General features: G+C 35.2%; 1 protein-coding gene across 3 annotated transcripts in view; it reads left to right on the top strand.

The window, feature by feature from the left end:
* PRKD1 (protein kinase D1) overlaps positions 1-15,112 on the top strand; it is a 115,991-nt gene that overhangs the window by 60,198 nt on the left and 40,681 nt on the right. For 2 of the 3 annotated variants that reach the window (XM_041484113.1, XM_041484112.1), the window contains exons 3-4: positions 12,491-12,622; positions 13,339-13,499. In XM_041484113.1, the coding sequence (XP_041340047.1) occupies positions 12,491-12,622; positions 13,339-13,499 (293 nt within the window). Of the gene's footprint in view, positions 1-8,201; positions 8,348-12,490; positions 12,623-13,338; positions 13,500-15,112 lie in introns of those variants that run through there. The other variant, XM_041484115.1, reaches the window with a different exon arrangement.

Raw genomic sequence — 15,112 nt, 5'->3', positions numbered from 1 at the left:
TGGAAATGAGTAGTCAGTCATTTGTAAACACTGAAAGGAATAGAAACCAGAAGTTACCTCTTTTTCATCTTTTTAGATCTCTCTCTCTCGATCTCTCTCTCTCTCTCTCTCTAAAATGTAGTTTTCTTGTTTGCTCAAGAAAAGGAAGCATATTAATGTAAAGTGAGTTCAAGCTGAAAAATGTCCTTCGGTCTTGATGTGATCAAGTAGTATTTGCTGAAATCTTCAACTGGACCTCTGAAAAGTTAACTTTCATGTTCCACTCATAAAATAAAGGATGCAAACATTAATTACCAAAGTAGCACCATGCAAAATTCACAATAAATTTGAACAGAATGGATTATTTTTGCTGTGATAAACTCTCTTCTTTAAGTTAACTCCTAGGTTTTTGGAGATCTTCAGTGTTGTTTTGACTACCTTATAAAAGTAATTTATTTCAACTGCAATTTGTTGATGCCAATGAATCGATATTAACGATAGGTGCTGTCCTTCATATCCTTTCTTTGCAGAGAATTTAAATAGTTAACAAGTTTTTACTTTAAGTAAAGTAAAAAGTTAGATCTGGAAAGTAGATCAGTTAGCCCCTTTCTGAAATGAATGATGTGCTGAGGATATTATTTAAAGCTGTCTGCAGATGCAATTGCCACCCTTCATCTGTGTATCTGTGACTTTTTTCAGAATAACTGTATTTGTTGTTTTTTTAAGAGGAGGCACAGACTCCATAGAACAAGCTGACAGATGAGAATTACTGTGCTTCTGTACATCTGTATTCTCTTTTTGAGTTCTGATTTTGAGGACTTCAAGGAAACAATTACTTTAAAAGTCTTTAGATTTGTTTTTGTCAGCATAGTTTGTCCTCTTCTGTACTTTTTTCATGAAGTATATTAAAAACTGCTGTGTAAATTTGCCAAGTCTATTCATGATATGGAGGGAAAAAAATTGTCTATTTACAGTTTTAATATGGGTTTGTTTATAGAAATTCTATCTTGTTTTTACTGGACAAAGTTCCATTGAGATGTAAGAGGTTTTTGTCTGCTGCTGGGAAGCAGACAGTGAAACGTTAGCATCTTGTGTGAATTAGTGGAATGTACTTCATCTGCTTGCTGTGACCAGTTGTGCTCAACTTGGCAGGATTCCTGAAGCAAAAAAGTCAAATAGCAGCTATTTTACGTTCCCTTGCTGAGCTGATGAGGGTAGGAATTGATCCAGTGCTTTTGTTAAGAAGCTGTTTCTGTTGTAATATAGATGGTAGATCACCTGGTTGTTAGATGTAGACCTTTTATTTTGATTCAGTGCAGTATATACTGCCTCTGATAAAATATACTGGACTGAATAAAAGCTGTGGATAGCTTACAATTACAGGTAAATGCCATTTATCAACACATAACAGGATTGTAGTGTTAGTTCAACTTGAAAGACTATGATATTGTATCTCTGAACATAATGTTATAGCACTTATATAGTTGGTCACAGTTTGTGATTTCGCTTTGTTGTGATTGAAGAGCATCCTTCTCTTGACGCCTTCATGGCTATGTTAACATGCTGTTTTTTGGTGTCTTGAGAAATACGAATATCTTTATTCTGTCTAAGATGGAATCTTTAGCAATTATTCTTCCTTTGTGTCCTTTCAGTTTTCTCTATATGTCATTTTTCTTATTTCTGTAGAGATAAGGCTCATTCGTGATTAAGTTGATTGATTTTGTATGCCTCATTGTTCATTACTCTAACATTGTTCTTGGGTCATGAATTTCAGATAGATGACTGTGTTTGAAGTAGTCAGAATGGAAAGATTCTTTCCTTTTTTTGTTTATGTTTGTCTCATTGTCTTTTTTCCATATATGACTGTGTTAATTAATAGTTTCTGGACAGTGCCTGTGTATGAGAGGTCACTGTTCCACTGCTACCTAATAGATCGAACATCCAACTGTATACATCTCTAATAGTCTGATTTTTTGAGAGAAAATACATTTTTGTCTGTGTAGTCTTTAATGAAATTGTAGGTTCATTTGAGATATTTCACTTGGTTTTCCAGATTTAATGCAAACACTTTCAGTCCAAATGCTCATAAAGAAATGATGCTTTCACGAGAGAACAGGGTAATTGCTCAAATGGATAAATAACTGTTTATGACTTAGGAAGCAAAGGGTAGAAGTGCATGCTATTTTCACAGTGGAAACGGTTACCAGCAAGGTGCTTAAGTCCGTGCTGTTAAATATATTCATGAATGATCTGGAAAACATTACTAGTAACGTGTCAGGTGTAGCAATGGAACAGAAAATGGCTTGTAATGTCACTGTCCTTGTGTCATCTACCTTTGTCACCTTCTCTGCTTCAGAGAATGCTGATGTTGCTTTGAGAACTCTTCTTTCAAAGACAGGATTTCAGGCTTAGTGGATTTTTGTCTGATCCAGTAATTCTTAAGCCTTTGTATACCTATCACATGATTTCACTGAAAAAAGACATAATTCATGTCACACCACTTTAACAGGCCTCACCTCAATAAGTTGTACAGCTGGCTTTTCAAGAAAGGTGGAATTGAAGCTGATTAGTTACATTAACTGCAGCTAATGCGTAAAAAAATGCTTGTCAACTTCCACAGCGGACCAAATTAAATCTTGGTTTTATTTGTATATTATCTTTATTTCAAAGCCTCTGGAGTTTAAAAAACCCCTTTATTCTCCTTAAAGTATTCTTAGTTCAGTGAGACAAATTTTTTTACCTTTCTTATTAATTTTTTTTCAGTTTTCTTAATATGATACATATCACATTTAACCATTTAAAAAAGATTTTAGATACTATAATTTTGACTGAGTTTAACTCAATCCACTTAGTAACAGTAACTCAATATGTTATTCAAGATTAATACTTCAGCAGCCCCCATGTCAGCTGATCCTTTCTCAAAAGACTTGAGGTGATGAATGAAACTTTGAGTCTGCCAAAATTGTCCAATGTTTTAATGGATATTTGTGTGCTCATTTAGACTTGCAATGCTATAATCTGATTAGCGTTCAGAATCAATATGGAAGGCTTATAATTAAAAAGACATTGATGGAAAAAAGTGCATGATAATAAAAACCATATTTTTGTCAAAGTACTCTGTTTACTGTTTTACAAATTTATTTACTGTTTAGTCTTTCATTAGATCTATGGTATGTGAAACTTGCATATAGCTATATATTATTTCACAGATATGTCTTTAATAGCACTTGAACTTTTCTCAGCGATACAGTGGCAAAGTCCAAATTTCTTTTTGTGCACCTCATCACTAAAAATCTTCAAGCATATACCTTTTATATGTGTATGTTTATTTATTTAAAATTTATATATGTAGCTGAAGTTATAATATTTTTTCTTTCTGTACCCTAATGGGTTGTCTTTTGCATACCCAGAGGTGTGTGCACCTCACTTTGGAGACAACTGCTATAGGTTCAGTTGAAGTTGTATATATGGAAAAAAAAAATAATCTCTTTTTGAAATTTTTAAAAATATTTGGATAAGGAACCTTCAATTAATTTTTTTCTCCTTTTCATAGTTCTTCATATTCTGCCAATTGTTTTTGCTACTAACACAGATTTTAATTATAAAACCCCCATTGCCACCATTCAAAGAATTCTCTTTTCCTCACCAGCCACCATCCCCTTTCATCAAATAATTACCTCCCAAGTAGGTAATTCTCTCTAGTTACTAATTTAATGGGGAGCAAGCCTTGCTTCAGCTAAGCAGAAAACTCTGATTTGTCAAACAGGGTTTTGTTTGATTGATTTGTTCAATAGTTTCTTTGACCATTATGTGCTTGATGAAACATTTGTATCAGTGTGTTTGTTAAATGACAGTAGTGGTCCTGAATAGTGAGGAGCCATAAATGATTCAGCTCATTGAAAAATAAAAGGTAACCCACTTGGAATAACTTGGCCACTTGGAATAACAGCAGACAACTTATATACATGGTCAACAGTGTATTCTACATTGCTCAGATGTATATCAGGAAAAAAAATCTAGTGTTTGGAGGATCTCTCTGCTTTTTTTAGTTTTTCTGAAGTTGTTTTCTCAATAACTTGGTGATTCAGTAGGCTTCAAATTAAATATGGCTTATGTAAAAAATACGTCTTTCAATATCACTGTTGAACTCATTGATTTATTTCCATTGGCTGACTGCTGGCTTTGATTTTAAAAAAGCAAATAGAAATACACAGTCTCATAGTAATTTCCAAAAAATTATGTTTGCAGCCCTTTGTGGTAAGATACACATCTTCTTCTAGGAAGTGCTTGAGGTTTGTAGCTAAAAGTGGTCTGAGTACAAACAAGCAATCCTCCTTCCCTTGGGGAATATAACAATTTGAAATGGCAGCTGTGGAGAAGGAACTCAGGAACTGCCACAGATTGCAGTCTGCTGGTTTTTATATCTCGATGGTAGCTGTGACTCAAGCCTGGAGATATTGTCATTCCAGCTGAAATCTGGCTCGCTCTGGCTTTTAAAGAGGCCCCAAGAATGTTTCTGTTAACATAGTTAAGATGTGACTTGTTGCCAAAAAGAAGGTTGGAGAACTTTCCTGCTTTGTAGGTAATCACTGTAGTTTGGTAGTGCAGAAGGTTATTCTGCAGCAGTTATGTTTGTTTCCTGGTTTGTTGGGGTTTTTTGTTTTGTTTTGGTTTTTTTTTTTTGTTTCTTTTGGTGTTTGGTTTGGGGTTTTTTATGGTGGGTTTTTTTTGGTTGGTTATTTTTTTTTTAAATTTATTTATTTATTTATTTTTTTATTTTATTGTTTGGGGGTTTTTTTGGTTTTTTATGTTTCCTCTGCTTCTTGAGTCCAGTAAACTCTTACTCATTTCCTCTCCAAACAAAACAATTCCAGTCTTCCAGTCCTTTAATCTCTCTTTATATGTAAGTCTCTTCCATGCCTCTAGAGGTTTTCCTCATCTGTCACAGCTGTTCAAAGCAACTGAACACAGAATGTCATATGGGGAATATTAGTATCACCAATTCTTAGTGTTAATTTCTAGTTATTTTTGTGCATGGGTGAAATATTGGGTAAACATGTTGTGAGTAGAACACTTCTGTTGTCTTTAGTGAGTAACTAAACATTTTGCTTATATAATTTTGACGTTCTGATCTGCCTGGCTAGGCACCGGAGATGTTTCTATGATGAGTCATTTTTGAATTTTTGTAAACAATTTTAAAAAATTAACCACAATTCAGAACAATAACTAATTTATTTCTTCCAGGTTATGTCATCTTGTGCATTTCTTTGGCATTTTTAATTTCCCTTTTCCCTTCCTAGTGTTATCCTAGAAAGATTCAAGTGGGGCTGAGAAAACTGAATGGTTATATACAGTCATGCTTCTGTTCCATATCTCTGATGGTCTCATCAAAGATCTGAGACCTTAAGAAAGCATTATTAATCAGACAGGCACTAAAACATGTTCCAGAAGTGGTCATGCTAGGATTTGTTGTTTCATCACCTTTCAGAGGCTTCAGGTGAGGCTGTCTGGCATTTAGTTCCCTTGGGTCCTCTTTCTCACCCTTTTTGAAGGTGGAAATGACATTTGCTTTCCTCCAGAATTTGGGCATTTCGCCCAATCACCATGATCATTCAGAGATTGTTGAGAGTGGTCTCACAAGGACATCAGCCAGTTCTCTCAGTACTGCTGGGTGCATCCCATCCGGGCTTGTGGACATCCAATAAAACTATGCAAAAAAACCCTAAAACAACCCACTTGTATTTGTTCTGTAATGGTATATATTTATAAATTCTTGGGGTAATTCTAAAAGATACCTAAACCTTGGCAGATAGGTAACAGTATAGTTAAAAATAATTTAATGTATGCAGAGGTGGTTCCTTCATTCCTTACTGATTTGAACTTAAGATTGTACTTTTAATTCCATTATGCTTTTAGCCAGTAGCATTTATTCACTATATAACAAAAAAAAAAAATCTTAACCTTTTATGAAAGAAACTTGTGGGAATTAAATAAGTTTTACAAGTGCTATTAATTCTTTTTGAGCACCTCTTCTTTTTGAGCTTTTTTCAGAATCCTTGGAAAATAACTGTGAAGATCATAAAAAAAATCAGAGGAAATAAAAATGTAAAGGACTCACAGCATTTACTTGAAGATAATAATTTAGATCATTCAGAGCATGGAAAAGGAGCAAGAGCTTTTTTTTTTTTTTTTTTTTTCCATTTTGGGTTTCTCCTTAATGCCAGTAGTCAGAATCAATTTTAAACACTGCATCAATAGCTCTAATAAACCTGCAGAGTATTTAATTTTTATTTCCTATGCTAAATTGATACCTTTGCAATGTTTTGTGATTAGCAGGGCCTGAAGCTGTGAAGTAAGGTATTGCTGTTTTTTCCACTTGAGTGAGAAATGGGTAAATCCATAATGAAGGAATAGTGTGATGGGATTTCAAATGAACTTAAACGTAGTGGGCTATATAGTTTGTAGATTTGAAACTGTGAAATCATTCACAAATAAATAGAAGTACCTAAAAATTGAACTTCAAAAATTCAGAGTGTACAGATGAATCAAACACATTGACTCATAAATGTTAATCTTTTATTATCACTCCTTAAAATTCTGAGCTAGCACTGGACAAAATGCTTGCAAATGGTTTATTGTTCCCTTCAGTTTATTACTTAAATCTCAGGTCACTGATGAGACAGTGCAAACAACAGCCCGTAGTGAATCTGGATACTGGGACTGAAGAGGAAGAGAGGTGAGAGCCTTCCTTGGATGCCTCCCATGCTGGCTCATTTGCTGTCTTCTCAGCCTTACACTTTCCAGCTTCCCACTGCCCCTCTCAGGAAGGAGGTAGCTGCTGGCCAAGGAAGGCTGGGCACAAAGTCTTGTTTGTTCATGCTGTGCCACCACTTGCAGCTACCAGCCTTGGGCATCATTGATAAAAATTATGGTGGAGGTTCTCTGGCCTCCATCTCTTTCTGATCTCTGGGATCTTCTCCTATTTCCAGCATTGTACTCTTCTTTCTGTCATTACTGTTTCTTGTTGGGACCTCTCTTTTCCTTTTCCATGGCTTTCTGGACACCTAAGCTTATGTTTCCAAATTAAATAGTCCAGGTTCAGCAGCACAGCATGTCATCAGCCTTGTAGCAGGTGATTCAGTTTATGTATCTCTGTCACTGGAGGATTGAGGACATGCAGCTTTTGATTAGTCTGGGTGTCATTAAAAATTGCAGTTAGCTTGTACCAGTTGCATTTAGAAAGTAGCAGGCTTCTGCTCAAGAGTTCCAAATTCAGTTCTGAAAATGTATCTCTCCTTCTGTCCACACCTCCTACCTGAATGTCAATTTAGCATTCCTAATTAGAACTGGTTTTACATAAAGCATTGGGATAAAGCAATAATAGGTAAAGAAAACAAAATTAAATTTTTTTGTATTAGAAGGATTTTCCCTGTGTGTAAAATCTAGAGTGGTAAAATACTCACATTCATATCCAGAAAGGATTCAAATTTTCCATATTGAAGTTTCCCTACTTCAAAGCTGAACAAATAAAGAAACAGAATGATTATAAATTTGCGCATGTATAGATTTTAGGAAGTGGTTAGTTTAGTTTTTAATTCAGATTTTAGGATGGAGATCAGATATGGAGTCTTTGACCTGTATGAACTGCCAAAACTCTGCAAACTTAAATGAGACTCTGGAAACTCAAACTGTATTTGATTGCCAGGATTGGAACATTGAAAAGAATAAAATAGTTTCCTTTCTCTTAGTCCAGCTGAGCTGTATATTCAGCCATTAATTGTTATTGTTTAACCAGTGCCTGAAGTTTAGTAGTGTATAGTTGTGAGTTATATTAAATTTTTAAGTGATGGATGCCAGCACTTCTTGTAAGTAAGGAGTCAAGTTACAAATGCCTGAGGGAACTCAACAGAATACATTACTCTTAAATGCATTCCAAATGGGAGAAGGTAGCAGGAGAATGCCTGCTTTTTGTAGCTGCAAGATACTGCTAGTTTTGTGATTGATGGTTTCTTCTGCTGTGAGAGGCATGGATGCAAGATGACAGTGGCCATTATGTGAAGCTCTGTTACTGATAATAGCAGGATCTCACTTCTGCTTATAGTTCAGAGTGCGTTTGGACTTGGAACACAAAATGGTGAAGTAAATAATTTGCCTCTTTCTGAATGCAAGACCTTGCCTCTCTGACTTGCAATGTTTTACTTTCCAGCTGTGCTGAATGACCGGTCTGCTACCAAGCCCAGAACAAGGAGTACTAGCCATTAACAGCCAAGTCATTAATAGACCCGATGAAATAGTCTTGTCAAAACTGTTGCAGTCTCAATGCCTGTGTTTTGGTGATACTAGGAAAGCTTAAGTCTATGATGATAAGGTAATCTGAGAGTTAACAGTGTAATGGTATCATATTAAGAACATAAAATTACAAACTTTTCTGCAGAGTAATTAAGTTTTTTAGGATGTGCTTATAGCCATATTTGGAGGTCTCCCTTTTTTTACAGCACAATTTTATATACAGCCACAAAATTGTCTTCACTCCATCAGTGCTCTGCCAAAGCAAAGGGGTAGCCTGATTACAGAAAGTTTTTGTTACCAAGAAAGGCCTCAATTTAGGTTGGAAAAAATATATATATCTTTCTCTTCATCAGCAGGGCTTTGATTTTTGGGATTTTTTTCAGTGAATAATAGGAATATTCTGAAGGTTAAAGCTTTGAATGTTAATGGCTATATGAAAGGCTTCCTAGACATGTAATTTAAAAAAAAGTTGACTGACTAGATGGTAGGAAGAAGTTTGAAAAGAGGACCTAATTTATAAATCACTTCCTAAGGCAAAACTACTCATGTGAGATTTTGATGTCAGATTTGCTTCTACAGGGCAAATTATATATACTTCCCATAATCCCCAGTTTTTTAAAGCTATTTCAAGAAAATATATTTTTAACCCATTATCTAAATTATTAAACTAATTGCAGTTAACTGAGTTACTGATTTTTATTAGGCTATTTGTGGTTTTGGTGCACTGTTCATACTACTTGTAAAACTACCCAGTAAGTCAATGTGCAACTCCTCTCCAGTCTTCCAATTTAGTAAGCATCATTGATTCAAAACAGAACTTGAATACAGGTATAATGTTAGGTTATAAAGTGCAATTGTCATGAACTTAGATACATAAATTCTTTGCTAGATTGAGATGTAGACTGTTTTTATTGTACATATCCCTTGTTTTAATAGTGGTTTGGTTGTTACTTGTATACTTCTAGAAACAACCTCAGGAAATTCTATTTTTATAAACAAAAAGTTCACATCTCTAAAATTCACATATATGTTATCAAAATTCACGGCTATCGTGTCTTGAGGGTGTTAATAATAGTCTTCCTTGTCTTCTCGTAGGAGAGAAGTGCATACTCACTGGGTGTCTTGTTTCCATCAGCTTCTTGATTTTATATTGCCACACGCAAATTTAAGGTAGAGACAGTGGCAAAGAAAAGCACATTGCAGTTCTGTTGGAAGCTGGTAGGGCATAGTGTTCCAGTTTTGGTCCGTATCCTTGAAAAGGCTCCTACATACATGCATACGTATCTTTTCCATGATCATTTCATTTGCAAAGAATCAGAGATGTAAATCACAATATTCTTCATAAAGCTGTAGGTAAATATGCTATGCAAAATCCATGAACAAAAGTCTGGAATTGAAGAGATGAGGCTTGAAACTCTAGATGGAAGGTCTGAAGGAGACAAGTGGAGAGATGGGAAGGCTTAGTGATATGTTTATAGTTGAATTCCTGAGCAGATGTCGTAGCATATTGTAGTGTGTTATGTGACTGGAGTTTCCAAAATGCTGAAGACCATGTCTTCACATATATATCATGATTTCATAGATCAGGCTAGAGCAGAGGAAGTAAATTATCAAGGGTCAGTATGATTTCCGTCTATAATTTGATTTTATCCAGCTGCTGACCTATCACAGCTCAATTGGTACCCATATGTGGTAGGACCAGAGAGGTGTCTGCTGCCTGACTGTGACAACTTTTCTTCCTGTGGCTGCATGCTGGTGATAATAGAGGCCCCGGAAAAGAAATCCTTCTTGAATTTCACAGATCAGTGATCTCCTGGGAAGGTGTTGTCTGAATTCCTATCTTCAATACAAAATTAAAGAGGGAAGTTAATATGCCTGTATTGTGTTCTCTTTGTACAAGTGAAGTATACAAATGTATATTTTTATTTCAATAACATATTCTTTGATTTAGTTGGAAGTGCAGAAAAACATCTGCCAGTGTCCACAAAAAGATGATTCACTCTAAATCCTAAAGTAAAATCACAAGAAATCTGTTCAACATCTAAAATGTGTTCTGAAGGGAGTGTGTCAAGAAGCTGGAGCCAGCAATAGGACAAGAGGTGATGCACAAAAACTGATGCATGGGAAGTTCCACCTGAATATAAGGAAGAACTTCTTTACTGTGCAAGTGACCAAGCAGCGGAACAGATTGCACAGAGAGACTGTGGAGTCTCCCACCAGAGATATTCAAGAGCCATCTGGAGCAATCCTGTGCCATGTGCTCTAGGATGACCCTGATTGAGCAGGGAAGTTGGACCAGAAGACCCACTGTGATATCTTCAGACCCAGCCCCATTCTGTGATGAGCTGTGTTTTCTAGTAGACCAAGGAGAGCATTGTCATTACAGGGTGGGCATTGTCTGAACAGTGAATTTGGCCTCCATAGTATGGAAAAAAATAGAAAAATAATATATTTGAACAAATGTTTGAAAGCTGTTGAGTGAAAAATATGCCTTACCTAACATTTTTAGATAAATGAAAAACTACTTAATGTAGTTTCAGGATATTTCTAATATGTTGGACTTTTATGAAGTCCTAGTGTTATGAATTAAGTAAACTTTTGTAATATAGCTTTTTGTGATATAATACCATGAGAAGAAAAGGAAATCCTGAAATAAATGAACTGTTAAATGATTTGCATTGTTCTAGTAAAAACATTTTGAAAAAGTGAAGTTTGATATGATTGGAATCATCAGATCCTACTTTTGGGATGTTATTCTAAATACTTTTGTTAATAGATCTCAAGACTGGTTGAGACTAGAAACTTATTTTTCTGTGGAAATTTTGGAAAAGAGCAGGTTTTTGCAGAGAAGCAACTGATACCAGGGCATAAGTCTTTATTGGTACCCTGCTCTTGTTAGTTTAAAATGTTTTCTTGATCGGTATGCAGATTTTTGGTTCTCTTTTCATTAGTAGACTAGGAGCAAGCCAGGGTATTTGGATCTTTTGGGAATTCCTCTGAATTGAACCATTAAAAAACAGGGCTGGGTGGAGGAAGGGTTGTTTTGGTTTTGGGTGTTTTTTTTTTCTTTTTTGTTGTTTTTTTGGGGGGGTTGTTTTTTTTTTTTTTTTTTTTTTTTTGTTTTGTTTTGTTTTTTGTGGGTTTTTTTGTTTGGTTTGGGTTTTTTCCTCTCTTTCTTTCCTTCTTTCTGTCAGTTGCAAATCAGGAATGTATTAATGTTAAATGCCTACATACCTTTTGCATTCATCCTGATATCTGTGAAGAGTAAGCACACAAATAACTTGTTTAAATGGCAGTCTGAATGAGATCAAATGTTTGCATATGTGATTAGTATATAACAACATTTGACAGATATTTCTTTAGACTATCTGGCATACGTTTAAGATAGTTAATAAGAAAAGGGAAAATATTTCGTTTAAGTCTGTTTTTCAAAGTGTTATGGTACTGGCTGTCTCTGTATTACAGTTTTAAAAACATTTAAGTTAGTTATTTTTAAAGTTTGCAATCTTGCCTTTAACTAGCCCCTCTAACTTTTGCAGTTGTTACACCAGTTGCAGGCTCATGTAATTTCGTAAAAAATGCACAGCCATCTTCCAGGTTGCCCTGCAAAGTTTTTTTCTCTAATGAAATTTGGGTATATCATTACATGTTTTGTTTTTAAGCTGTAATATATGTTTTTAACTTGAGTGATCAGTTCACTGATACCAACATAGGCTGCTGAATTAATTATACCAAGTTATCAGCAGAAACAGACTATTTTAGATGCACTTTCATTTGTCAAAAAAACCTTGCTGTATTTATTTTCTGGATGTGTACAGTTCATTTTATGTACATACACCTTCCAGGTATAGTGAGTAAAGCCTGTAAATGAGTATTTTGAAAAATTTCTGACATTTTATTGAACTGTGACAATTTTGGTATATGTTGATATGCTGTTATACTCTCGTGTTTGATTGGAAAAATGTTGTCAGAGATGTTATTGCTGCAGGTTTGTAAACGCTGCTTTATGTTTTTTCCAGTGGTCATTGTAGTATGAAGGTATATCATCACTCTTTTTATCTTCAAAATATTATTCAGTGAACAGTTCCAAATTCAAGGCTCACCATCATAGTGGCCAAAAGGAGTTTTGCATTGTTCTTCGGTGAAGTACCTAATAAGTGAAGAACAGTGGTTAGGTTACTTTTAATTTACATTAATTTTTTGTATGATCTTACTGCTATAGCTTCTGCTACATTTGAAGACTTCCAAATCCGGCCCCATGCTCTGTTTGTTCATTCATATCGGGCTCCAGCCTTCTGTGACCATTGTGGAGAGATGCTCTGGGGGCTGGTGCGTCAGGGACTCAAATGTGAAGGTAAGCTGCAGTGAGATGTAATTTTTCAGTCTAAAGAAGAGACTTTTCCACTCTACTTCTGTATGTTGTGTTTAGTGCTTTTAAATTAGTTAAGAGACAGTAAGAACTGTCAAAGGAACTAACTGATTAAAGAACTTATCCTTTTGACTGCTCTGGGGCATCTTAGATATGGCTCTGTAATCTTGAGTGTAAAAAACTTCGGTTGATATGTAGCTTTAAGAAAAGGCTGCATATCTTACTCTCCCCTTACAATTTTTAATGAGCCTGTGTCTCATTTTGTATTGCAGTATTATTTAACAAATATCTGTATTGCAAATTATTTAACTGAAGTTACTGTCAATCCATATGAAGTTGTAATAGCTAAGTTTTCTCACTTGCCACACCTATTTGACTTCTGGTAGACTAAATCCAATAGAATATACCATTTGCAGTGAAACTTCCTTACCTTCCAAGTGCTTGTCATGGAATTTTCCTGCACTTTGAGACCATAGATTTTGAAAAGTCAGAGAAAAGCCACTGGTTGTAGATATATCTATCTGGAGCTGATAACATTATCTCTCTAACAATTTGCTTGTCTAAAAGAGCAGGGTAGAGGGAAAAGTTTTGTCAAAATTAAGGCCAATGTTATGAATTTGTGTTGTTTTTGAAAAATCCAAAATTACTTGCTTTTTTTAGTAGTAAACTATAATACGATGCTTTTAAATTTCTCTTTTCAGGATGTGGTCTGAACTACCATAAGAGATGTGCATTCAAAATTCCTAACAACTGCAGTGGTGTACGGAAAAGACGCCTGTCAAATGTGTCCCTCACAGGAGCCAGCACCATTCGGACAGTTTCTGCAGAGCCCTCACCCAGCGTGTCGGATGAAGCCCTTCTGGTATGGGATTCCCTAGCTGTAGAGGCCATGGGAGGAGCTGAGAAACAATGATATTTAGTGCTATAGAATCTGGTTTTGCCTGTTACAGACTACAGAGGAGGGTGGTATGTAAATTATAAATTAGGAGAAGGCATCTTGACGTAAAAGGGAGGTCACCAGCTTAAGGTATGTGGGTTTAAGGTATGTGTCACTTCTGATACTCCCAGGAGTCTCCTCATTTGTCAAGAATTAGGTTATTTTTAAGGCCTAAAACTGCCACCCATGCTAATATAAGTAGTTGGATCTTGAGGAATCTCTTCTGGAACTAGATGTTGAATTTCTTCTTTATTGGACCGTTATTTCCCTTGGCTTATTAAATAGGAAATTCACCTCATTAGAGCACTGTGACCCAGACTCCACAGCACTAAACTGAGTGTCTGTCACAGTCAAGTCTGTCGTTAATTAGTTGGAGCCTGTGTATTCAGCATATTTCTGGGTGTTCAGAAGAAAGCAGGAGAAATCTCCATTAGATCCTTAAATGGCTCTTTGTGGTGAATGTATTTATATGTCTGTATTTAGACGTGTACAGGTATATATAGATGTACAGTATATGCAAAAGCATGTAAATATGTGGTATGCTTGTATATTAATTTATATATTAGTTTTCTGAAATGAAAGCAAAATGCTGATTGGAGTAAATGACAATGATACCTATTTTCTATTTTTAGCATGTTTGTTCTTTTTAGCACTCATGGTCATAATATATTTGAATAGTTAAGATTTTACACAGTGTATAAATGAATCCACTCCTAAGTGAAGGTTTTGAAAACCTTAAAGTTTAAAAGAGAGGAAAGAATTTATAAGCACACACAACAATTATCCTGTTTTCCTCCCAATTAGAATATTAAACTTATTAAACCTGACATACTAAAAGGACACTATTGCAAATTATGTAGACATGGTGTTAGATGCAGTACCATCTATGAACCATAATTATGTACTTATGCTACTGATTATCATTAGTCTAAAGCTACTTGGAAATTAAGGTTAACATTATGAATCTGTATTTTTAATTGAAAAGCTGCATAAATGAGTAAGGTGCTTAAGTTCTGCAAACTACAGCAACAAATGTTTACGGATTAATCATAATTCTCAGCAGGTTGTTTCAGAAATTGCTTGGGCCAAGACAGAAAATTTTGAGGAAGACTAGCCCTAATTCTGATCTCACTCTTTGAAAAAAATTTTGTTTAAAAAATTGTATGACTGAGCATCCTGGTATACCGTCTATAAATATTCACTTCACTGTACAGTTAAAAAGTAGCAAAAATTTTTTAATTTGAAAACATTTTCAATTATATGACTATGTAGTTTGCTGACACATTCTTATACAAAATACCTGTACTGCAAAGCTATATATTTCAAAATGTTTGACAGCATTAAAACTGCCAGTGAAGAGATGCAGTAAGTGTCACCTATACTGCAGGCTATACTTCTGAGACCTCGTAAACATTGGTGTCCCTGTGTTGATGATTCAGAACATCACACATGCTCACACATGTGCACGCCCAAAGAAAATATATTTGCAGTAGGTAATGGGATGGGCCTGGAGAAATTAAATAGTTTTCTTATCTCAA

Source organism: Pyrgilauda ruficollis, unplaced genomic scaffold, assembly GCF_017590135.1.
Source record: "Pyrgilauda ruficollis isolate IOZ18807 unplaced genomic scaffold, ASM1759013v1 scaffold63, whole genome shotgun sequence".
NCBI lineage: Eukaryota > Metazoa > Chordata > Aves > Passeriformes > Passeridae > Pyrgilauda > Pyrgilauda ruficollis.
Note: the sequence above shows the minus strand (reverse complement) of the source record. Positions and strands in the feature narration are given on the sequence as shown.